The sequence below is a fragment of the Musca vetustissima genome, unplaced genomic scaffold (genome assembly GCF_032173495.1).
Source record: "Musca vetustissima isolate MV318-11 ecotype Yass unplaced genomic scaffold, APGP_CSIRO_Mvet_v1 utg21219, whole genome shotgun sequence".
Taxonomy (NCBI): domain Eukaryota; kingdom Metazoa; phylum Arthropoda; class Insecta; order Diptera; family Muscidae; genus Musca; species Musca vetustissima.
The window spans coordinates 149,192-175,450 of record NW_026882362.1 but is presented as its reverse complement, the minus strand read 5'-3'; the positions used below and the strand labels follow the sequence as shown (position 1 = coordinate 175,450).

The 26,259-nt window shown below is 31.6% G+C and overlaps 1 protein-coding gene across 1 annotated transcript in view; it reads right to left on the bottom strand.

Moving 5' to 3' along the window:
* Nucleotides 1-4,014: 4,014 nt before the first annotated feature.
* Nucleotides 4,015-26,259, bottom strand: part of LOC133328716 (protein lap4-like) — a 151,082-nt gene continuing 128,837 nt past the window's right edge. Inside the window, exons 7-12 of the mRNA XM_061537260.1 lie at nucleotides 26,146-26,220; nucleotides 8,942-9,162; nucleotides 4,950-5,216; nucleotides 4,799-4,884; nucleotides 4,454-4,728; nucleotides 4,015-4,022 (exon numbers count right to left, since the gene is read on the bottom strand). Of these exons, the coding sequence (XP_061393244.1) occupies nucleotides 4,015-4,022; nucleotides 4,454-4,728; nucleotides 4,799-4,884; nucleotides 4,950-5,216; nucleotides 8,942-9,162; nucleotides 26,146-26,220 (932 nt within the window). The remainder of the gene's footprint in view (nucleotides 4,023-4,453; nucleotides 4,729-4,798; nucleotides 4,885-4,949; nucleotides 5,217-8,941; nucleotides 9,163-26,145; nucleotides 26,221-26,259) is intronic.

The following is a 26,259-nucleotide window of genomic DNA, read 5'->3' as shown; positions in this document are numbered from 1 at the left end:
TCGCATAGACAAAATACCTCAGTGAGGAGAGATCCGAATAATTCAGTGAACTGAGGTTCGAATATTTTCTATAGAAAATAAACCTCAACAACTATGTCGAGAAAATTCTCAGTTATGGAGTTAGATCTGTGGCAACCCTGCTGCTAGATAGTAGGTATATTTATCGATTTCACCAATATTTATGTTCTAAAGAACAAAGAAAACATAGAAATACAAAACAAACAAATAAATATTTGTGCAGAAATGCGAAAAAGGAAGGAAAAAATGGAAAACAATGAACCGTCATCCGGTAGTAGCGTTTCGGAAAAAAATATATCTTGTCGCATAACCGTAAAGAATTGTAACGAACCAATGAAGACTAACAGTTCATGGTAATGCAATTTTCGAAAACAGGTAACGAGGGTTGTAGGGCAAAAAGTCGGGAAATAATTTCTTATCAAAAATGTGGTACAATATTCTAAGCAAAAAGCCTAGGAGAACTGATGAGAATTTGTGGCTAAATCCGAAAATAAAGTCTTCTTGGCTTTATTTCTAGAACTGATTATTTGGCAAGTAGATAATATATGAAGATGAATGAAGATGCTATTCCTCAACTGCATACCTAATACTTTCTCAGCTCACTTCTTCCTTCCCAAATTCTCTTTTTCTAGAATTTCAAATCGTCCGTCTTCTCAGTCATCCACTCATCATACGTATTCCTAAAACACCTCTTAATAATGTGTAACTGTTGCATAGTGGAAAACAGATACTATTTGTTTATTGATTGATTTATTGTTTAGTTCCCATTTTTTCAATTTTCTTTGCCAACAAAACATACACATCGAAAAAACATAATATCTTTTCACCCATACATCCCCCTCTCGCACCACAACACCTCTTGCAATTTTTCCCATATCAAACAATAAATCAACAATTGGTGCGATGCCTTCGCCAGCCCGTCACCCCACGAACCAAGCCCCATATGTCATTTATCGATGAGGGAGACACAATGTTTGTCTTTATATTAACCAGGTCTTGGTAATCATTGCCACTTGTGCAGTGACAAGCAGGCAGCCCAGCCAGCCAAGCAATGAGTGTATGTGGATGCACGCCTCATAGACCAGGTTATGAACTATAAAATCAACAACTTTGAACTTTGGTGACCAGGTGAGTGAGAGCAGTGCGCATTCCTATGAATGTGTGGTTGGGTCTTTGTCGGTATCATCATAATTTTTTGTTGCAATTATGGCTAGTGTTTTATAGTGTTTGTTGTTGTCCGCTTCTTCTTCTTCTTGCTACATTTTCTAGCTGCGAGTGTATAGTCTATATGTCAAAAAATAAAACACTACAAAACATAGAAACAAAGAACCAAAACGTAATAAATTGTTTAAAAAATGGTCTGAGTTTTGTCTCTGTTTTTGTTTGTTCTAAATTTTTCCAACTTGTTGAGGTTTGTTGTTATTATTTCTTGCTGAGGTGATTGTTCCGACACCTTGGTATGGTTTTGCTATTGAGAGACTAATTTAGGGTCTTTGTAAAATTTGATTTTCAACAAAGAATATGATAAACAATAATAATTTTTATGTATCCAACATATTCTCAGTAACTTTTCGTGTTCTGAGAAAATTATGTACTAAATTACTGACACTCAGTTTGGAAAATGGACTAGGAAATTCAGCACACCGAAAATAAGGTGGAACCTTTACAAGGCGCTATTTTAAAACATAGACCTATATCGAAAAGTTTTTGTGAAGAAACTTTATATTTACTTGGAATCCGGAAAACCTTCATTTCGTGTTATGTTAACACTTGTGCATATTCGACAATTTTCTGTAATGTTTTTCCCCATCCAAAAAACAGGAATGTGAAATTAGAACCACTTCGTTGGGAAAATGTGACTAAAGCCTTCGAAATATTGAAAATAGGATGAGACCACAAAATATGAACCATAGTGATCATTTCCTGCGTAGATGTTTATAACCATCCAGGGACCAAAAATGCTAATTCCAAGGACCAGGAATGATAATATGCAGGTACTTCGGTATATCTAAAAATACCATACCTCATACCTTAAACAAGTGAAAAGCGGCAAGTGCGGCCGGGCCCAACTTTGGATACCCTCCATCATAGGTGTACTGACAGTTACTTGGAACTAAAACATTGGGACAATCCATAAAGTGGACCAATACCGACAATTCTACCAAGCAATTTTTACTGGAGACTTTTCCTAAAGAATCAAAACCATAAAACATAGACCGATATTGACAACGCATGGTGGGTGGGATGGTGGCTGTTGATTCAATATAAAAATTTGCAGAAAAAAATATTTATATGCATACATGTCTCGAGGCTATACCCAAAGCGGGACCAATATTGATTACTTCGTGTAGGAATTACCGAACATTTGGAGTTAACATTACATTAGGTGCTATGGATAATTGAGGACCGATATAGCTCAATTTCGAACCTAATATTTTTGCATACTTCATCGGATGGCAGAATCGGCAAAATTGTCTTAGAATATAATAATTTCGAGAAAAGAATGTCCCCTACTATGGTGGAACAAGACTATATATTTTAATAAAAAAAGCGGTTTATTGGGGTTACGCCAGAAAGGGGGCTAATATTAATAACTTTTGGGAGGGAGATTTGCAAAATACGAAATTACAGCGAATAGGATTGAGAACCCCAAAATACCGAAAATTGGGCGGTACCCTTGTATGGCGGCTAACGGAAAAAGTACACCGATATTTATAATTTTTAGTGGAGACATTTGCTAGCCAATATGAACTCAAAGTACTTAATTGCAGCCATCTCGGTCGAAAAATACACTCAACAACTCCAAAATACCGAAAATTTGGGGGGGGGGGGGGGGGGAAATACCGGAAAACGGATATAAAAACCCGGAATACCAAATTACCAAAATGCAACTAAAACATTAAAAATACCAAAGTATCAGGCTACCAGAAAAAGTGCACCGATATTTTTAATTTTTAGTGGAGAAATTTGGTACCCTATAAGAACACATTGTACAAAATTTCAGCGAATCATATGGGGGCTACATGAAAAAATTGAGATATTTAGTACCCAAAAAGAACCGAAAGTGCCAAATTTCAGCCAAATCGGTTGGCGTTCAAAAACCGCCAAAAACCGAAAATTCGAGGGATACCGTTATAGGGAAAAAGAAAAAGTGCAACGTTATTTATAATTTTTATTGAAGAAATTTTGTACCCTATAAGAACATAAGGCTGAATGTGTAAAAATCGGGCATTAGCAACTAAGGTATTTATTTCTATACAAAATAATCGGACCTTAGTAAATGAAAAACATATCTGAAGATATGGAAAAAACGTGACCTCCGTTAATCCGAACATTTTCTATAGAGAACAATTTCTTAATCTCCAAGGCCGATTTTTGTTAAAAAAGAACACTCCAAAAACAACTGTTTCTATTTCTTCATTGTTAAAAAAATAGACGACAATAACTATGGAGAAATGTTCCTCTGTATATGCAAATTGTACCCAATAACAGAAATGTGAACTTATTTTTAAAGACAAAAGTGTTCTGTTATTGATTACAATTGTTTATACAAACGATTGTAGCTCACAGAGGACAATTTATCCATTTTTCCATAGAAAAAATCTCTCAGTTATTGTCGTCTATGTTTCTACAGAAAAATTTAACTGAGGTATGTTGTCTCTAGAAAAATATTACTAAGGTAGTAATTTATATAAAGGAAAAAACTTGTCAATATCTAAAGGCCTTTTCATATAGAACTATGAAGATTTTTTGTGCAAACCACAGTAACTGAAGTATTTGTTTATCTATAGAAGGATAATCCTTCTCATTATCACTTTTTTCTATAGAATTCTTTTTTTATATAACGAAATTAGTCTTTGAAATAAATATAAATATTTTGATTTCCAACACCACGTAATACAAAAAATATACACACACAATATAAAAAATAAAAATCTTAATTTATAGTTAGATTTTATAAAATGAATTCATTGTTCATTTATTTATTAAAGGACATTAACTAACTATAATTATAATAACAAAAGAAAAAACACAATAAAAAATAAAATCAAAGGAATTCATAAATAAAAATAATTCTTAAACACACAAACATTAACTTAAGCAAATGAAAACAAAATATTCAATAAAGATAATTACAAATTAAACAAAAACACAATAAGCTTAAATAATAATAAAAAATTATAAATAATAAAAAAGGAAAGATTAAACCGCCACCACACTTCACTTCATACTCCAGTCGGCATGAACCGTCAATTCACTTTCAAATATAAATATGGCATCATAAAAGACAAAAAAACAAGCCTCATTTTACTATGAGGACAATTTGTTTCATAAAGGATATTTTGTGGGAAATATTGGGATAATAGGGACGAAAAATATATATAAATAATACAGATTATGACCCATCACCAATTGGTTTGTTGTGCGTACTCACCATCAGCATTGATGGCCGCTGTTGGTTGGGCGCTATCAACGGGTTGTTGCTTTGGCGCAATTGGCGACAGCGAAGCGTCAAATGGTGCAGGAGCCGTGTTTTCTTGTAACTCCGCTTCATTTTCTGAAGGATTTTCAGCTATGGGAGATTGTACCACTGTGGGCAGCTGTTGGACTTTCTTTTCCTGCTGCAATGCATTGGTGAGGATTTCATGATCTTTCTTATTGCTGATACTGTGCTGGACACGTTTGTTTTTCAAATGATGAGGAGTATCCCTATGGAGAATTGAGAGCTTTTTAATAAAAAAAATATCCATTGAAAAAAACATTTCATTTCTTCTCATACCTTCTGTGTAGTTTCGGTGGTCTATTACGGAAATCTTCCTCATCATCGTGTTCAACTTGAAAACCAACACGTCTTTCGGATTGATCCTATAAAGGGGGAAATTTTTCAAAATTATTTAAAATAAGGATTATTTTAAATAAAGATTTCTTACATATTCATCATCCTCCTCATCGTCATCTTCATCATCATGCGACACACTACTGGCTGCTGTCATATTTTCCAATTTAGTTTCGGCAGCCCCTGACGATGGTGGTTGTTGCGCCTGCTGCTGGTTGGCATTGGTTTGTGTCTTCACAATCAATTGTTGTGTTTGCCCATGGAGAATTGCTTGCTTGAGTGATGGTTCCTCACTATAGTTACTAGATGGCGATGTTGTACTCTCCACAGTGGTGGAACTGTATTCTTGTTTTGAATTTTTCTATGGGAAGAGAACAATACGAATAGAGATTTGTAGAGTGGTGGAAAAAGTAAATTGTTAACAAAATGAGAACAGTTTAGTTGTTCGAATTTCGCTCACCAGGTGGCTACTGTTATCAAAATTCATACGCTTGTTCAGTGATGGAATATATTTTTAATGAAAAATTTCATCCTCAGGGAGTGACAAATCCTTCTCTGAGTCTAAGGATTCTTATCGAAAAATAATCATTACCCTCGATAACAGAGAATAAATACAGTCAAGGACAGAAGTATTTTTCTATGGAACAAAATCGTCCTCAGAAATTGACGTATTTAATCACCACATTGTTGTGTATCTTTTATAAAAAAAATAGTCACTAAGGTGTTTTTTCTGCGAAAAAAAAAACTAACCAATGTAACTACCTCTGACTGAGGTATTTTTCTATTTTTTCTGTAGAAACAAAAATCATTCATTCAGGGAGGTTTTTTATTTGAAGAAAAAAATAATCCTCAGAAAAAAAGGTATTTTTCCTAAGGCGAGTGTGTGAGGTTAAGTTCTGAAGATTACTTTCTATAGAATAAAGGTAATTTTTATAGAGAAAAAATATCCTTCATAAAAGTCTGGATTTAAATACGTTTTTAATCGTATTTTGGATGCTTATTAGACCATGAATTTGAAAGAATAGGAATATACCTGCATTTTTTTTGAACGTCCTTTAGTTCCTGGATTTTTATAGAATACATTTGAAGGTCTGTTACAGCCTGGATTTATTAAGTATATTTTGAAAGGCTAGCGAGCCGGTTTTTTAAAAATATATCTTGAAGCTCAGATTTATTAAAAAAAACAGTGAGCGGAGCAGTATAGTCGGACGGGGCCGACCATACGATACCCTACACAACTACCACGAACTCTAACTTTCTGAAGATGTTTATTCCGAGTCAGAGTAATATTTCGTGATATTTGCCCCCTTATGCCCGTTTAGAGGTCAACAACACCTCTTCCTTACTTTTTCGAATATTCAGTACAGTCCATCTAATTACTTGTCCAGATTACCTTCACGGTGGGTTGTGTTGTGATTTTCGGATTATACTCGACTCGAAAACACATAAAAAATTAAGTTTTCGGTCCATTTCATCCCAAAATTTTAATCTGATCATCACCGAAAATTGAAGACGTTGTTCTTGACCATAACTGGAACTTCATGAAAAATTTTAAAGCCATTAGTGCGATATTTCCCCCTTTAATGTGGTAATGGGTTACTAAATGATATCTGAAAACGTAAGCACCTGTAAATATTTGATGTAACTCCCACATCTGATAAGATACATCACTATATTTGGTATCAATTTAAAGGCCAACCACTCATCTTGGATATGCTATCAACTCCTCGGGTCTACATCCTCCAGGAGTAAATATATATGCCATAGAATACAAATTTTGTCATTTTTCACACAAAAGTCTGGGTCCATTTGACCGGCTAAATATTGACCGATCTTTATCAAAATCGACTAGCTGAGTCTAGATCGACTCAGCTAGTCGAGATATGACGATCGGTATACTTAAAGGTGGGTCTAGGACCAATATTTCGCGGCGTTACAAACATTTGGGGCTGCACAAAGCTATAATACCCTGACAACATAGTTGTGTAGGGTATAATAAAAGATGTTTTAGAGATCTAATTCTGCCTGCATTTTGTGAAGAACAACTGTTGGAGTTCTCTCGATTCAGAATGTTTTAAAACAATATTTTTAATGGTCATAAGACTCAGGATTTTTTAATATTTGTCAAAGGTCTATCAGACCAGAATTGAAAGGGTTTAGAGTTCTAATGCAACCTGCAGTTTATGAAGAATAATTGCTGGAGGACGTCTTTCGATTCAGAATTTTTTAAAACCATATTTGTAATGTCCATCAGACTTATCTTTTTAATGTTTGTTTATGGTCTATCAGACCCAGGATTTAAAAAAAAGAAACAATGAGCGGAGCAGTATAGTCGTATGGGGCCGACCGTATGATACCCTACACAACTTCCACGAAAATCGAACATTCTGTGGTTCTATATTCTGAGCATGGATAATATTTCGCTATATTTTCCCCTTCTTGGCCTACAAGAGGTCGACAAATAATACTAATATGCAGTGCAGCTCTTCAAATTACTTGCCTATATTCCTTTCCGGCTTTCAATCGTGGGCTATAGATCGACTCGAGAAAACACAACAAATTAAGTTTTCGGTCAAGTTCGTCCCAAACTTATTATCAGATCATCACCGAAAATTATAGGTGTTGTCCTTAACCATACCTGGATTCTCATGGAAAATTTCTGCTCTATAATTTCGCCCTCTAGTGTAGTTATGGGATACAATATAATATATGAATACGTAAGCTCCTGAAAATATTTATGCGTAACTCCTACATCCGAATACGTACGACAATATAATTGGTATCAATTGAAAGGCCAACCACTCCTGTTGGATTTACTATCGGGTCTATGTCCTTCAGGACTAAATTTGTCATTATTTACACACAAGTCAGGGTCCATTTGAACCGCTTTATGATCGGTCAATATTTAAAATTTCTCGATGTTCGGACCATAATTGCGGCCTCTAGAAGGTCTTCATTGGTCAGAACCCATCCTACATGCAAAATTTCGTGAAGATTGGTTCATAACTGTGGCTGGTATCGTGTTTAGAAATTATAATGGACAGACGGACGGACTCACATGTCTAGATCGACTCAGCTAGGCGAGATATGACGATCGGTACAGTTAAATATTTCGCAGCGTTACAAACTTTTGGGGCTGCACAAAGCTATAATATCCTGACAACATAGTTGTGTAGGGTATAATAATATTTTTTTGTAGTCTAAGCGTCAATATTTAAAAAATGATTTGTTGGACGTGTATCAGAAAAAAAACAAATATTTACTGAAGGTGTATCAGAACTGAACGTTTCTAGGTCCATTCAGACTTGCTTTTTTATAATGAATATTCTCCGGAGGTCTACAATACTTAAAACACATTTTTGGTGTTCCAGCGCCTCTTGAATTTATGAGTCATCCGTCTCAAAACCCTGATGGTTCCTTTTTACATCCGCAAATGAAAAAATGTGGGGTCAACGATTTTCGTAGCACGAAGAAGCGCTGACGCTTTCAAAACCCATGTTTTGAAGGTGTCTCAATGGAAGTAGATAATATGCTTCGACAATTGGTTTGATTTCATGAAAAATTGTATAAATCATTGTGGAGAATACTTTGAAATACAATAGCACCTTTTTTGATAATGAAATATTCGCATTTTTCATACATTAGTCCTCGTAGATTAAACATTACGATAAATTTTCAGTATGACCTACATTGATAGTTTCTAGTAGGAAAATTTTCAAGAGAGATTTTTTTATTTAGTCAGACTGTTTTTTATTTATATTTTTCATTTCGTGTTTTAATACCGAACGAACCAAATTTAAAAAAAAAACCGACGATATTGCCACCTGTTGACAAATAAAGAAATTGTATGGGTATAAAACATAGCTGAATAAAACATTGTGGTGAATTTCAATGGGTTAATGGCAAGACTATATCCCAAAGATATGTTGAAAAATGGAATAACAAAATTGCATGGCATTGCCAGGTTGGAAAATATTTTTTTTATATTACAGTCAGGTTCGAAATATCTATTTAAATGTTTAAAATCTATGGTTTCTAAAAAAAATTAAATTTAAAAATAATTTATAAATTATATATAGTACTCACCTCTTCCGAGAGTGGTTCCAAACCGCCAGCTGGGTCATCGGTACGATTTTTGGCCAATAGCTTTTTGGCCTTGTCACGCAACTCCTTGGGATGTGGTGTATTTTGTCGGGTAAATGTGGAATCTTTCTCGTGGGTCGGCACATCGGCATTGAATTTAACCGAATGTGTGCGAGATGATTCACGTTCTTCCCAGCCCTCCGAATCGGATTCTAATTCACGAGCTGATGGGAGTGGACAAAATAAAATATTTATAAATTAATTATATATTTCATATATAAAATATTAATATATGCATGTATTTACAAACAATGATTATAATAATAACAATAACAACAAATCGGTTAATATTTCTGGTTATTGTCCGAACATTTTGCAAATATATTTACAGAAAAATATGTTTAGCATGCAAGATACTTAACTTATATTTGCATATACTCGACTAGAATGTATATTTAAATAGATGAGTAATATGAGTATATATGTCAGTATAGATATGTAGGTAAATATACTTAAATGTACGAAATAGATATGAAGGTTAGTGGTATAAATATATACAGCAGCAACAGTAAGTAAATATTATGGTAATAATACACTGAACGAAATTCGAATAGGGACTGAGGTTTCTTTTCACATGAAAAATCAAATTTTAATGAATGACGTATTTTTTCTATAGAAAAAAAAAACGGATGATGTGGTTTTTTTCTATAGAAACAAAAATTGGACCTCACTGGCTGTACCTTTCCTATGGTGCTGAGTTATTTTTTATAGCAAAAAATTCACATTAATTGCTGAGGCATTTTTTTCTATAGAAAAAAATTGGAACTCACTTGATGAGGTATTTTTTATAGAAAAAAATCGGAACTCAGTTGCTGAGGTATTTTTTCTATAGAAAAAATTTGGACCTCAGTTGCTAAGGTATTTTTTCTATCTCGGATCTCAGTATAAGAGGTATTTTTATAGAAGAAATAAGACGTCAGTTAAAGAGGTATTTTGTTCTATAGAAAAAATTGAACTTCAATTAAAGACAGTTAAAGAGTTGATTTACTATAGAAACAAATCGGACCTCATATAATGAAATATTTTTTCTATAGAAAAACTATCGGACCTGAGGTAATGAGGTATTTTCTTTTTCATAGAGAAAAAAAATCGGACCTCTGTTACTGAGGTATTTTTTCTGTAGAAAAAAATAGGACCTTAGTGACAGAGGTATTGTTTTTTTTTCTGACAGGATTATTTTTCCTATAGAAACAAATCTGACCTCAATGACAGAAGCATTTTTTTTTTTCAATAAAAAAAAATCTGACATTAAATTTTTTTTCTATAGAAAAAATCAGAAAAATTTTTCTATAAAAAATCATTTTTTCTATTGAAAAAATCTGTGTCTGAGGTAATTTTTCATAGAAAGAAATTAGACCTCAGTAACTGTGGAATATTTTTTCGAAAAAACTTGTCCCTATTTTATATAGCTACAGTGTTCTGGCACATAATCAAGTGTTTTTTGGGTTGTGAGAACATTTTTGTTTTATTGTTGGGGCTTGAGAGTTGATATTTTGTAAATAATAAAATAACGTTAACATCAAAACAAAAACAATGATTCAATCACATTCGAGTAGAGCTCAAGCAAGTAGACATGCACAGAGATACACACACACTCGCATTATACAGGCACATATATTTCTGCGTATATATATTTATTCAAATGGGGCAAAGTAGTAACCAATGTTATTAGTATTGTAATATGTATGTACATATTTATCAATTTAAGGAGGGGCTGAGGGGGGAGAAATTTACACTTCGGATAAAAAGTGCACATACGTTGGAAAATTATTTTTATTTCTCAAATAAAATAGAATTAAATTTGATTTGATTCAAAATGTATTGGAATAAAAGTTTGTAATATTTTTTACAATAAATTAAAATTGTATATATACAGAGTAATTTTCGTGCTCTCAAAAATCTCCTTAGATTTTCCTTAAAACAAACCCGCAATTATAGCTTGAACGAACTTCATGAACTATCAAACGCCAACTACAATACAAAATATTAGCTTCAAAAAATTTGAAACTGTAGCATATGGCCCATTAGAAAATATTCCACGATCTTGGACCTGAAAGTCGTTCCCAACATATTTTTTAACATTAAGGCCCTTTAGATTAGTGGTTGCGTACTTTTTAACATCACTGTGAATACGTAAAATCACTAGAATTTCATCTATGTGAAATTGATTACTTTCTCTTCCTCGATCTAATATGTAAATCATCATTATTGTTAAATAATTTATTCAAATTATAGTGCAAAGCAAATTCGTAAATTTTTTATGACGGCAAAAAACTGGGAAGGGTCATCAGGGCTAAAATCACAAATTTATGAATTTTGTTTTAAATATTAATAGTTGTTCGACAGTAGGTGCAGTGGAATTTTTTAGAATACTTTTTAAGGACTTTCTTAGCTATAAGCGAATTTTTTAGGGCTACCAAAAAGAGACACCGGCGCGAAGCCCTTAAAATTTGAGATTTTGTTGGACTATCCGACCTCAATCGTGAATTCAAAAAATGTTTTTGTAATACTTTTAAAATTATAATAATTGAGTTTCAAAAATACAGTGGTTTTCAGATGAAGAAGGGTAGTTTTTTTAAGGAATATTTTCCCAAGAACCATAATATCTATAAGCATGGATTTTTTTCATGGATATTTTTAAACGACCTTCTTAGACAGGAGCTTGATTTTTTAACCATAAATTTTAAATGCTTTACTTTCAAAGAATATTTCTCCGAGACCATACGGCCTAAAATCGTCGATTTTTAAAATAATATTTTTCAAGGATTAGAAGCTAAAGGATATCTTTTCAATGAAGAGTCCTATATTTTTATAGAGTATTTTATTAGAACCTTCTAGCTTAAAGCTTGATTTTTTACAAATATTGCGTGGATTTATTAAGGCGTGGATTTATTAAAGAATATTTTTCAAGGGCCAACTGAGGCGTGGATTTATTAAAGAAAAATTTACAAGGGCCAACTAAGCGTGGATTTATTAAAGAATATTTTTCAAGGGCCAACTGAGGCGTGGATTTATTAAAGAAAAAATTTCAAGGATTATCTGGCCTATAAGGGTGGATTTATTAAAAAATATTTTTCAAGGACTACCTGGCCTATAAGAGTGGATTTATTAAAAAATATTTTTCAAGGACTTTAAGGCCTATAAGTGTGGTTTTATTAAAGAAAAATTTTCAAGGACTTTAAGACCTATAAGCGTGGATTTACTAAAGAATATTTTTCAAGGGCCAACTGAGCGTGGATTTATTAATGAATATTTGTCAAGGACTTTAAGGCCTTAAAGCGTGGATTTATTAAAGAATATTTTTCAAGGACTTTAAGGCCTAAAAACGTGGATTTATGAATGAATATTTTTCAAGGACTTTAAGGCCTAAAAACGTGGATTTATTAATGAAAATTTGTCAAGGACTTTTAGGACTTTAAGGCCTTAGAATATTCATCAAGGACCATCTTAGCTAAAAGCTAAAATTAAAGATATAGGATATTTATTCAAGGAAGAGTTTTTTAAGCGTGGATTATTGGCCAACGAGCTTGATTTTTGAAAAAATAAATTTCAAGGACTACTGCACCTATAAAACCGTACGTTTACCGTAAGCGAGGAGTTTTTGAATAAGATTGATTGTAGATATTTTTCAATTCTCCAGCCGGGATTTTTAAAGATTTTTAAAGGACATCTACAAGCCGGGATTTGGTAAAGAATATTTTTAGGGAACTCTACAAGTTTTTTCCACGACCTCTATATGACGGAATTTAATTCCACTGAAAATTTTTCAAGAATTTTTTAGAGATATTTTTCAATGCTCCGGGAGTTTTATGGAATTTTGAAAAGCTATTTTTTAGGAGATCTACAATTTTAAAGGGCCTCTATAAAAAATGTTTAGAGAATATTTTTCAAGGACCTCCACAGAATTTTTTAAAGCATAACAAACTGGGATTTTTAAAAAAATATTCTAATTTTCCAGGATTTTTAACAATGTTCTACATAATATTTTGCAAGGGCTTCTATAAGCTGGGATTTTTTAATGATATTTTTCAAAGACCTCTACAATCCGGAATTTTTTAATGAATATTTTTCAAGGACTTTTACAGCAGGCGTTGTTTTTTTTTTGAAGATTTCGTTTTTTTTTTAATATTTTTGAAGACTACAGCAGCCACTATTGGACAAGGACTATATTATATCAACTTCGTGTGCTTTGTGCCAGACTTTGTAATAAAGAATTTTTGTAATAAAGAAGATTTCATGTAAGAAATAATAATGGATCCTTTAAAAATAAGTTTTGAATATTTTTTGGGCTTTATTCGTGTTCCTTGTTCAATATATTTATATAAAAGGTATTTCTATAATATTTACTTAATAATATTTTATCCTAAATAGACTGTGTATATTCTACTCCATATGGCAGCCTGACATGTTCGAATACAGTATCTTCAGCTGATTTGGGACATACTATATTAAACCTCATCCATACCTCATAGTCTATGCTGTTAACTTTCTATTAACTATATTTTTATGAAAAAAAAAAATATTTTTTTCCATTAATGAACAATAATTCAAAATTGCTATTGACATTTTTGTTGGCCTTTTGATGTTTAAATTATTAAAATGTATGTAAATTCAATTAAATACAATTTGTCATTAACTATGACTATGGCTACGACACGAAAATTATAATAGAACGAGTCGAGCTGTGTATGTAAGTAAATTAACTTTTTAATATTAATATTGAAAAGCAGAAAAAACTAGTAAAGAGAAAAAAACTGCAACAACATCAGCCACAGACCGCAATGTAAAATTTGTAGAGGGGAAAAATAAACTTATAATAAGAACGATGATCGACAGCGGTTGTTGAACGGTTGACGTTGAGTCAAACAAAATAACAATAATGGCCACAACGACGATGATGATGAGGATGACGAATACGTCAAGTGTAGTATTTTCGTTTTTTTTTTATGTTCAGACAAAATGCCAAGTAAGGAGGAGCCCTCAAAAATTTAATAGACGAACAGTCAATGAGCCACCACTTTATTCCGCTAGACGTTCAACTGCTGTTGACCCCTAAAGTGGATAATATCATAACCATTTATATATACACATATGAAAATATATATAAAAAATGTGCCAACGTTATTTTTTATAAATGAATACACTTTAAATGACCTCGAAAATTAGACTAGTTTTTTTTTTTGCACATCGTAAAAAAAAGTAGAAATAGCAAAAAATAAGTTCAGTTCTTCTATTAGCACTAAGCTTCATGGACACAAATATTTTTGCAATGAAACATTTTGTATATATTTTTTAATAATTTCAAGATCGATAATTTTTTAATAGAAGTTTTAAAATTTAGTATTTCTTTTTTTTTAAATTTTGTGGCTTAGCCCAATTAACTTAAAATATAAATAAATTTATGCGTAAGTGCTTTCGCTGTCCATTGACTTTCTCGCCCATCTGTAGTAAGTTAATGAACTTTTTCGTAGAAAATTATAATAGACGGCGAAATTCCAATACTGACGACAAATGGCGCACACTGTGATGGTGGTGGTGGTGTACACTGCTGCATGGAAATACCAAAACCATAAATGCCGCATTCCATTTAAAAATATTTATGGTAATTATAAAATTGTCAACGAACGACGGAACAACGTTATGGAATTATGAGTAGAAAATTGGCAAGAATGAAATTAAATAAATTTATAATTTACAAAAAAAAAATAGGCAGCGGCCTTAGCGACTTTCAGAAGCACTAAATTTTTTAAGGACATAGATTTTTCTATATATTTTTTTAATCTTATTTGCCTATAGGTTTTTTAAAGAATATATTTCAAAGGTCTTTATAGGCGTGGATTTCTTAAAGAATATTTCGCAGGGCCTGTCTAAGCGTTGTTTTTGGTGACTATTTTCAAGGACCTTAACAAGCGTGGATTTTTTAAGAACTCCATAGGCGTGGATATTGCAAAGAATATTTTTCAAGGATCTTTATAAGTCGGGATTTAAAGAATATTTTTCAAAATATATTTCTTGCAAACCAAAGACGGGGTTTTTTTAAAGAATTTTATCCATGACCTCTACCTCTTAAATAGTATTTTTCAAAGACTTCTATAAGCCGCAAGATTTTAAATAATATTTTCATGGATATCTACAAGTCTGGTTTTTTAAAGAGATATTTCCAGAAACGCCACATGCCGGAACTAAAAAAATCAAAAATCCTATATACCTGGATTTTTTGAAGGATTTTTAAAGAATATTACTCAATAACCTCTATACGCGCAGATTGTTTTATTAATATTATTTATGGCCCACTACAAGCCAGAACTTATTTAAGTTTTTTTGCAGGACCTCTAACAACCGGGATTGTTTAATATTTTTTTCCTTGACCTCTACACCGTGATTTAAAAAATGTATAAGGACCTCAACAAACCAGCATTTTTTCGGGACTCTAACACCTGAAATTTTCCGGGACCTTTACTACTCCGTATTTTTTAAATAATATTTTTCAAAGACATCTACAAGGATTTTTATAGAATATTTTTCAGGGTTCTCTACAAACAGCGATTTAATTACATGAACTCCATATGCCGGGATTAAAAAAAAAACAAAAACCTCTATATACTGGGGTTTTTTTTCAGGGCTTCTATAAGCCAGGATTTTTAAAGAATATTTATCCAGGACCATCAACAGTCAGGATTTTGAAATAATATTTTATAAAAACTCCAACAAGCCGGTATTTTTTAAAAAATATTTTTTAGGGATCTCTACACGACGGCATTTTTCAAAGAATGATTAAAAAAATAAAAACTACTATATGCCTGGCTTTTTTCCAGGTCATCTGTAAGTTGCTATTTTTTGAAGTAAGCCCGGATTTGTTTAAGGAATTTTATACAAGGACCTCTACAAGCCAGCATTTTTTTAAATAATTTTTCCGGGATTTTTTAAAAACATCTGTCAACAGCGATTTTTAAAATATATTTTATAAGGACCTCAGCAAGTCAGAATTTTTTTAAGGAATATTTTTGCAGAACCTCTAACAGCTTGAATTTTAAAGAATATTTTATAGAGTAACTTCCGGTAATGTGGACCACCATTTTCTTTTTTTGATATTTTGGGCGTACCAACGGTAAAAACTGAAAACAAATTGTTTTCACATTTTGTTGGCTAAATATATTCCAGGTCAAAAATTGTATATATTTGTCTATAAAAATGTTATTGCATTATATTTCAAAAAACTCTAAGCTGCAAATAAAAATATGGCGGGTAATCTGGCTTTTTTCCAGCCAAGTATGTGTGGGTAATGAGTATTAGTAAGTTAGGTAGGTTTTTGGTTGTGATAAATTTTAATTTATTACACTCTTGGGTAACAGTGAATTATATGGGTTTATGTTTTGGAAAAGGAATTTGCGGTATTTTGAAGGTCCTTGCTTCAGTATCCAACCGAAACACCTGTAATTTCATATCCAGTTTTCATTTTTTTAAATATTTTTCTCGTCCTCATATTTTTTATAAAAATTGTTTTTTATTTAAAAATAATTATCGGCCTCAAAAATGAATAAAAATTAAAAATCTCCGATTGTAATTACAGCTAAACGTATTTTTTGTTAAAATATACCACATAACTTCTTTATATTCGAGGTGTTTGACTATTTTGCAAAAACGTTCGACTTTTGTGCTAAAAAATGTTCAAATCAAACTTTTACAATCAGAATTTTCTTACAAAATTTTCTACATTGCAATTATTTTTAAAAACCAATTTTGATGTTTGTTTTCACTAATAAGGAAAATATTTATCAAGGCGGCATTGGATATTTCAAGCATTTTCTATATTTTATATACATTACCCGAAGTTACTCTATAGACCTCAACAAGCAGTGATTTTTTAAGAAAATTTTTCCAGAACTTCTACAACTAGGTATTTTTTAAATAATATTAGTCAATGACCTCTATAAATCGGGATTTTTTAAAGAATATTTGTCCAGGATTTTTTTAAACAATTTTCTAAAAAATATTTTTCAAGGACCTCAAAAAGACCGGATTTTTTCAATAATAATTATCCAGGACCTCTATAAGCTGGATGTTTTACTACAATATATATTTCAAAACCACTAACGAATATTTTTCAAGGAGTATCAAAGCTATACGCGTGGATTTTTTAAAGAATATTTTTCAAGGACTTTCACTGTTATACGCGTGGATTTTTTTAAAGAATATATTTCAAGGGTTGGAAATTTAAAAAAATATATATATTTTAAGGAACATCTCTGTCAGACGATGAATTTTGTACATAATATTTATCCTGGACCATCTTAACTAGAAGCGTGGATTTTTAAAGAATATTTTTCAAGGACTTATGCGTGGATTTTTTAAAGAATATTTTTCAAGGGTCATTAGCTTGGAAATTTAAAAAATATATATATATTTTAAGGAACATCTCTGTCAGACGATGAATTTTGTACACAATATTTATCCTGGACCATCTTAACTAGAAGCGTGGATTTTTTTAAGAATATTTTTCAAGGACTTTCAACGACTTATGCGTGGATTTTTTTAAAGAATATTTTTCAAGGACTTTCAAGGACTTATGCGTGGATTTTTTTTTAAGAATATTTTTTAAGGACTTTCAAGGACTTATGGATTATTTTTAAAGAATATTTTTCAAGGGTCATTAGCTTGGAAATTAAAAAAAAAATATATATATTTTAAGGAACATCTCTGTCAGACGATGAATTTTGTACATAATATTTATCCTAAACCATCTTAACTAGAAGCGTGGAATTTAATATAAATTATTGAAATCCCGTCTTAACTATAAGCTTGAATTTTAAATAAAATAAATGGGAATATTTGTACCTAAAATGTGTTTTTAATATGTGATTCCATTGGCTTGGTATGGTAGCGGTTTTGAATTTAAACCACCATAAACACACCAAAAAAAACCTATGTTAAATATCAGCAAATTTGGGTATAATTAACTGTGAATTTTTTATAATAAAAACCAAAATATCCATAAATATCCATTAACCTATGCGAAACCAGTTAACCAGTTGTGTGGGCGATTGCGGATATAAATGTTTAAATATGAATTAACTTATGGAAAGGTTTAGTCGTTAATAAAAAATAGACAAAATTTCCAATAATTTTTTCTAAAGAACAGTGTATTGAAATAGCGATATATGCGGTTTGATTTTAAATCGCATAAAAAAAATTAAAACATGAACAATACACTTGTTCAAATATAAATGCTGATTACACATTCGACCAAACCGCACAAGAACAAAAAATATTTCACACAAAAAAAGAAATACGAAATCTATCATCAGCTACGTCTATAAAATAAAAGAACATTTAATTGACGATAAAAATGTTTTAATAAATTTGCTGATTGAAATCTTCAATGTTCAGCAGCGAGCAACAGATGGAGAAGATGATGCCAAAGGAACAACAACCGCAATTGTCTCTCATATTTTGATTGAAACGGTCTGAGGTGTAAACAAAATTAACTTTTCATATTATTGAAGGGGCAGCAGCACAGCACGTTTTTGTAGATATGAATGCGGCGGCCACCTGTTGTTAGCGAATGAAAAGCTACATATACACATAGAGATTGCTCTAATAATGGTGATGTTTTCATTTTCGCAACAAAAAATATTACAGACAGAAAAATACCAGAGGAATTCGGTATCTACATATCTGAAAAATATTCTTTAAAAAATCCACGCCTATAGCTGTGATATTTGTTGAAAAATATTCTTTAAAAAATCCACGCCTATAGCCGTGATATTTGTTGAAAAATATTTGTTGAAAAATCCACGCCTATAGCTGTATTTTGTTGAAAAATATCCACGCCTATAGCTGTGATTGAAAAAAATATTAATTTAAAAATCCACGCCTATAGCTGTGGTTGAAAAAATATTAATTTAAAAATCCACGCCTATAGCTGTGATATTTGTTGAAAAATATTCTTTAAAAAATCCACGCCTATAGCTGTGATATTTGTTGAAAAATATTCTTTAAAAAATCCACGCCTATAGCTGTGATATTTGTTGAAAAATATTCTTTAAAAAATCCACGCCTATAGCTGTGATATTTGTTGAAAAATATTCTTTAAAAAATCCACGCCTATAGCTGTGATATTTGTTGAAAAATATTCTTTAAAAAATCCACGCCTATAGCTGTGATATTTGTTGAATAATAATCTTTAAAAAATCCACGCCTATAGCTGTGATATTTGTTGAAAAATAATCTTTAAAAAATCCACGCCTATAGCTGTGATATTTGTTGAAAAATATTCTTTAAAAAATCCACGCCTATAGCTGTGATATTTGTTGAAAAATATTCTTTAAAAAATCCACGCCTATAGCTGTGATATTTGTTGAAAAATATTCTTTAAAAAATCCACGCCTATAGCTGTGATATTTGTTGAAAAATATTCTTTAAAAAATCCACGCCTATAGCTGTGATATTTGTTGAAAAATATTCTTTAAAAAATCCACGCCTATAGCTGTGATATTTGTTGAAAAATATTCTTTAAAAAATCCACGCCTATAGCTGTGATATTTGTTGAAAAATATTCTTTAAAAAATCCACGCCTATAGCTGTGATATTTGTTGAAAAATATTCTTTAAAAAATCCACGCCTATAGCTGTGATATTTGTTGAAAAATATTCTTTAAAAAATCCACGCCTATAGCTGTGATATTTGTTGAAAAATATTCTTTAAAAAATCCACGCCTATAGCTGTGATATTTGTTGAAAAATATTCTTTAAAAAATCCACGCCTATTGTGATATTTGTTGAAAAATATTCTTTAAAAAATCCACGCCTATAGCTGTGATATTTGTTGAAAAATATTCTTTAAAAAATCCACGCCTATAGCTGTGATATTTGTTGAAAAATATTCTTTAAAAAATCCACGCCTATAGCCACGCCTATAGCTGTGATATTTGTTGAAAAATATTCTTTAAAAAATCCACGCCTATAGCTGTGATATTTGTTGAAAAATATTCTTTAAAAAATCCACGCCTATAGCTGTGATATTTGTTGAAAAATATTCTTTAAAAAATCCACGCCTATAGCTGTGATATTTGTTGAAAAATATTCTTTAAAAAATCCACGCCTATAGCTGTGATATTTGTTGAAAAATATTCTTTAAAAAATCCACGCCTATAGCTGTGATATTTGTTGAAAAATATTCTTTAAAAAATCCACGCCTATAGCTGTGATATTTGTTGAAAAATATTCTTTAATTCATACACTCAAAATACCTCAAAAAATATCAAGGTATTCATGATATTTCAGATTTACTATTATTATAATAACCAACAACAACAATTATCTGTTAACAAAAAAACCTGTTTGAGATTTTTTTTTATGAAAAATAAACTCTTAATTATGCCAAGTTCAAATTTAATTTGGAAATTTTATTATTATTTTTAGACGTTAGTTTGTCTCCTATTTGAAGAGTAGAAACAATTTGCTGTTTATCACTCCGGCAGCTTTGGTTGGTTGGTTAGCGTGCAGTAGTTAAAAAATAAATAAAATAAACAAAAACATAGAAAATAAATAAAGCAAAAACCGGCATGACTGAAGAAAAAATCGGCTAACAACAAACCCCCGGCACTACACCTCCTCACAAAGAGGGGTAAGCATTTTTGCGAAGGAGAGTCACACACAAATAGCAGAAAACGACAAAAATTACGTCATGTTTTTCGTAAGGCGTTGTCTCTGCCAACAGTGGCTTTTATATGTCGGCTTGTTGTTGGATTTTGAAAAAAAGAAAAACAAATAAAATATGAGGAGTAGTATTGGCAAAAATCAGTAATAAATAAAAAATTATAATAATAAGAATATCACCCTTCTCGAAAAAGATACGTGCTCCGTACACAATTTTTTTTCCTCCTCCCTTATAGGTGTTGTGGATTCCACTTCGGGTTTTTATTTTCATAAATGCCACTACATATTGGTCATTCAGATTCATAGTTGGCTGGCATTTAGTTTTGAAATGCATTTGTTGTGAAAATTCGTGATTCGCACGTTATCTGCTTTTTGCACACAAGGAAATGCAAATATGGAGTCAATGAATTTTTGAAATGCCTTGACTTATTACAGAGAAGAGATATGAAAATATTAATAAAAGAGATACTTGGCCCGATTTTTCAAAACCTGTTTTAAAAGGACTATCGTCACAGCCACAAACTTGATTTTTTATGGAATAGTTTTCAATGGATATCGTTGTCACTTTTGTGGATTTTGAAAGGACGATATTTTCAAAGGAGGTCGTTGATATTTCTAAGTATATTTTTAAAGATAGCCATATACGCATATATTTGGACTAACTTGGACATTTTAAAGAATATTTCAAATATTTCTGAGAATTTTTGCCGTAGACGTTTATTTTCGAAGAATATGTTTTCCATTTTAAAAAAATAATGCCTAAGGATCCCATTAGGCAGAAGCTTGAATTTTGTAATGAATATTTATCTATACTAATAAAAGAGTAAAGTGATTGACTGACTGACTGATTAACTGACTGATTTAACGATGAGGCTGACTGATTGAATGAAGGTCAACCCTTTTCCAAATCTGACAAATAAGGCTGGGTTTTTGGAAATTCATACTAGAACGGCACGAAAAGTACGAAATGTGATGACATTTGTATTTGGCGAACCGGTGGAGCTAGAATTCTGAAATTTGGTTTGGTGGTCGTTAATGGAGTGTAGGATAGATGTACCAAAGGGTTTTTGGAAATTCGAACTATAACTATCCGAAAAGTACGAAAATGTACAGCATGTGAACGGATAGCGTTAAAAACCTGAAATTTGGAGTGAGAATTAAGATTGAGAAGTAGGGTCCATTTAAGGATATTGTTTTGAAAGCGTGTACTCATGTGTACGAAAAGTACTATATGGTACTATATTTGATACAAATTTAATTTGGAGATACAAATCGAGCTGGAATACTGGAATTTGAAATTAAAATTACCGTCGGAGTGTAAGATTGGGATATGAACGTAATTTTGGAAATTTGTTACTTATCAGTACGAAAAGTACTAAATCGTACTATAATCAGTACAGTTTGGATTTGGGTTATCCTATAGAGCGGGAACAATGAAATTTGGAGTCAGGATCACTGTAGGGGTGTGGGATTGGAGTCAGGATTCAGTTTAAGAAAATAATACTTTTGGGTACTAAATGGTACTAAATTTGGTACAATTTGAATTTTAGGTGAACCAATAGAGCTAGAATCACGAAATTTGGAGTCAGGATCACTGTTGAGGTGTAAGATTGAGATATGTAGGAAGTTTTAGAAATGTGTACTAAATTTGGTTCAATTTGAATCGTGTAAGTTTGGGGTAAGTAAGAGGTTTTGGAAATTCAAACTACTGTGTACCAAATTTGGTACAATTTGAATTGTGGGTGAACCTATGGAGTTGGAATCCTGAAACTTGGATTCAGAATCACTGTCGTGGTGTAGCTTTGGTTTAAGTAGGAAGTTTTGGAAATTCTACTACTAAATTCGGTACAATTTTAATAGTGGGTGAATTAATAGAGTTGGAACCCTGAAATTTTAATTTGGAATCATTGTGGGGGTATAGAATCGGGGTATGCAGGAAGTTTAGTTAGGTGGTTGAGGAGGACACTTATGGAAATAATGTGTGCCAAATGGAAAATTTGGGTGAACCTTTAGAGCACGAATCATAAAATTTTTTTCTAAATGGTACTCAAATTTAATTTACGGTTGACATTAATGTGTGGATTGTTTTTTCTGACATATGTAGTTTTCTCTGAAAATAAAATAATATGTTAGTACATTTTGAGATATTTCCTACCTCCTATTTCCTAATTACAGCTGTTTTTAAAGAATATTTTGCAAGAACTAAACTTGTGGATTTTCCAAAGAAGTTCGTATCAGAAAGGAGGTCTAAGCTTGGATTTTTTTAAGTACTATCAGAGCTTTTAGCGTGGATTTGTTGATATTTATTATAAAGGGTTATTAGAGGTTTAAGATAGGATGTTAGAAAAAATATAATGTAAGGACTATCAGAGATCTAATCGTGGATTTTTTTTTAAATGAATATTAAAGACTTAAGTGTGGAATTTTGAATAAGACTACCAGAGGTCTAAGCGTGTATTTTTTAAAAGGACTACCAGAGGTCTTAGTGTGGATTTCTTAGAAGGGTTAACAGAGGTCGAAGAGTGGATTTTTGTTAAAACGACTAGGGGAGCATTTTTCTAGGCGTGCATTTTTTTAAAGAGTATCAGAGGTCAAAGAGCTAATTTTTTATATAAGGACTATTATATGTTTAGACGTGGATTTTTTTCTTTTTGAAAGGATCAGTGGTCTAAGAGTGGATATTTTGAAAAGAAATATCGGAGGTCGTATAGAGCATTTTTTAAAGGAATATCAGAGGTCTAGACGTGTTTTTAATGGAATATCAGATTTTTAAGATGTCAAGGCTTGGATTTTTTAAAAATAATATCAGGGGCTTAAGTATGTATTTTTTAAAAGGACTATTAGAGGTCTAAGAGTGGATTTTTTTAAAGGACTGTTATTGGTCTAGGCGTGGATTTTTAAAAAGGACTATCAGAGGCTTAAGCTTTGTTTTTTTGCAAGAACTATCAATAGTCTAAGAGTGAATTTGATTAAAGAACTATCAGTGGTCTAAGAGTGGATTTTTTTTTTTTCGAAAAGGACTTTCAGAGGTTTATGCGTGAATTCTTTCGAAAACGACTATCAGAGGATAAAGCGTGATTTTTTTCGAAAAGGAAGCGTGAATTTTTTAAAAGGACTATCAGAGGTCTAAACGTATTTTTTTGTTTATTTTGAAAAAGACTTTAATAAATGTTTTAAAGCACCGTGACCACAGACAAAAAAAACTTCAGCCTGAAAGCAGATTTCTTTGAAAGGAAATACATCAGCTGCTTTTATCAAATGTTTGTGTATAACGTTTACAGTGTGGCAGAAAAAATCTCAGACGTTTGCGACAGAATTTTACAGGCATTTGTTCCATAGAAGATAAATTCTGGAACTGAGAAAAACGTTCGCATTGAACTAAGAACAACTTGAAGACAAAAAAGAATTCTTCTGAGGCTGAAAAGAAAAATCCTACAGTGGACAATTTTTTGTATAAAAATTATCCCCGAAACTCATAAAAACATTCCTCTGAATTGTTCTAAATGGTTCTTGTACTAAGAAAAAATCCTTAGTAAATTGACTACAGATTTTTTCTGAGAACCGAGTAAATTTTTTTTATAAAAAAAAAAAAAACATTTCAGTAATGTTGGCGGGTTATTTGGGATACCATTTGTATTTTGTTTTTGCAAAATAGTCAGTAATTTTTTTTTATAAAAAAGAAAAAAACATTTCAGTAATGTTGGCGGGTTATTTGGGATACCATTATATTTTGTTTTTGCAAAATCTCAATGAGAAGTTCATTTCGTTGGCGCCTGACTTCGTGGTCAATAAATAGTTGTTTTTTTTTTTATAAAAATAGTTGTTTTTTATAGCCTGACTATTTTGCAAAGAAAAAAAAACCATTCTTTCGGAACGAAGGACATATGTTGTTTCTAAAAACTTATCTGGGAACTGAGGAAAGTTCAATTCTTCTAGAAACACAGGATCGACTGTTTAACAACAAAAAATCTGAGGAAAAAATCTTTAATGAAAGCCTTGACATCTTAAAAATCTAATATTCCATTAAAAAAACACGTCTAGACCTCTGATATTCCTTTAAAAAATGCTCTATAAGACCTCCGATATGTCTTTTCAAAATGTCCACCCTTAGACCACTGATCCTTTCAAAAAGAGAGACCTGTAGAATGTTTTTCCAAAGGAACTTAAATAAAATTGAGAAAAAAAATCTTCTGGGATTGAAAAAATGCCTGAGAAGTTGAGAACAGTTTTTTTCGATAAAAAATCGTTTTGGAACTGAGTAGAATTTTGTATAAAGAAAAGCCTTTGGTAACGGAATTTTTGTATAAAAATTCTCTGCTATCTGCTATCAGATTTTTTTTTAAAAAAATCGTCTGGGAACTGAGTACAGAATTTGTTGTTTTAAAAATCATAGCTCCTCCTCCATTTCCAAGAGGATGTTTTTGGCCAGCTTTCGTTTTTTTCAAAGACAAGAAAGTTTCCAGAAATTTTTTAAATTCGACATTCCATGTTCTGGGGTTTTTCAGGACTATATTTTCAAATTTGTTGGCGTGATTTTCTTTAAAAGTTTTATTCAAGAAATATCATTGATATAAATCGTTTTTTTTCTCAAAATAATGTTTACGCATGGTTTACAAAAATGTCGTCTTAGCTAGAATTGGGAATTTTGTAGAGAAATTAAACTCCCCATTCCCCTTCACACTTGCCTACAATTGTACAAACATATCATTGCAAAAATTCCCATTTCCTGGAAAGAATTGCCATTCATACGCAGAACTAAGAACTACCACAAAAAATAAAATTTGCTAGTAATCCTGATTCTCAGAAAATCCTTTTTAAAAATTCAAAAGTAAAGTTGATAAATTTCCAGAAAAATCAATCGCAACTATCAACAGGCAATCAAAGGATAGAAGGATATATCAGTAGTGACGTTCGATATGGATAGAGTTAATTTGGTTTTGTTAATTTAATTGATTAAATTGCTGTGTTGCAAGCAGAAAAAAAAAACACAAACACTCTCAGGCGCACACACACACACTTACTTTACATGCAACAGATTCTCAAAAAAAAGCACACACACACACACATACGACAATCATATAGAAAAGGAAAGGAGGTTGAAGGGATTGTTCAGCAATGCAAGGACACTGGCAAATGCAGGCAAATTAAAATAGGGCAAAAATAATGCAATTACTGGTAGGCAGCAAAAAAATTGGAGCGCTTGTTAAAGGATAATTTAAGGACGTATGTGTGCAGCCAATTTGTTGTTACAGTTTTTATTGTTGTTTTTCTTTTTTTGGTTTTTGGGATTGTGGAAGTTATTGAGGGAAAAAATAACAACAAATCAATTTATTATAATTGCATATAAAGTTAAAGGATTTGAGTGAAAAACAAAATGCAAATAATTAATTTAATAGGCTTGCTTGTAAGGCAACATGCGTACGTTCGTTTTTTAAATGCTGTTCGAATTACAGACGGCAGCAGGGGAATAAAAAAAAACTTAAAGCTAACCTTGTTGTTGGTATTGATGGAATTCCGTTGAATCGAATTTCTCACTTGATCGATAAAGTTGACCGGGTGGAAAATCTGTTCGTGTGTGTTTGTGTTCGTTGTTTTTTGATGCAA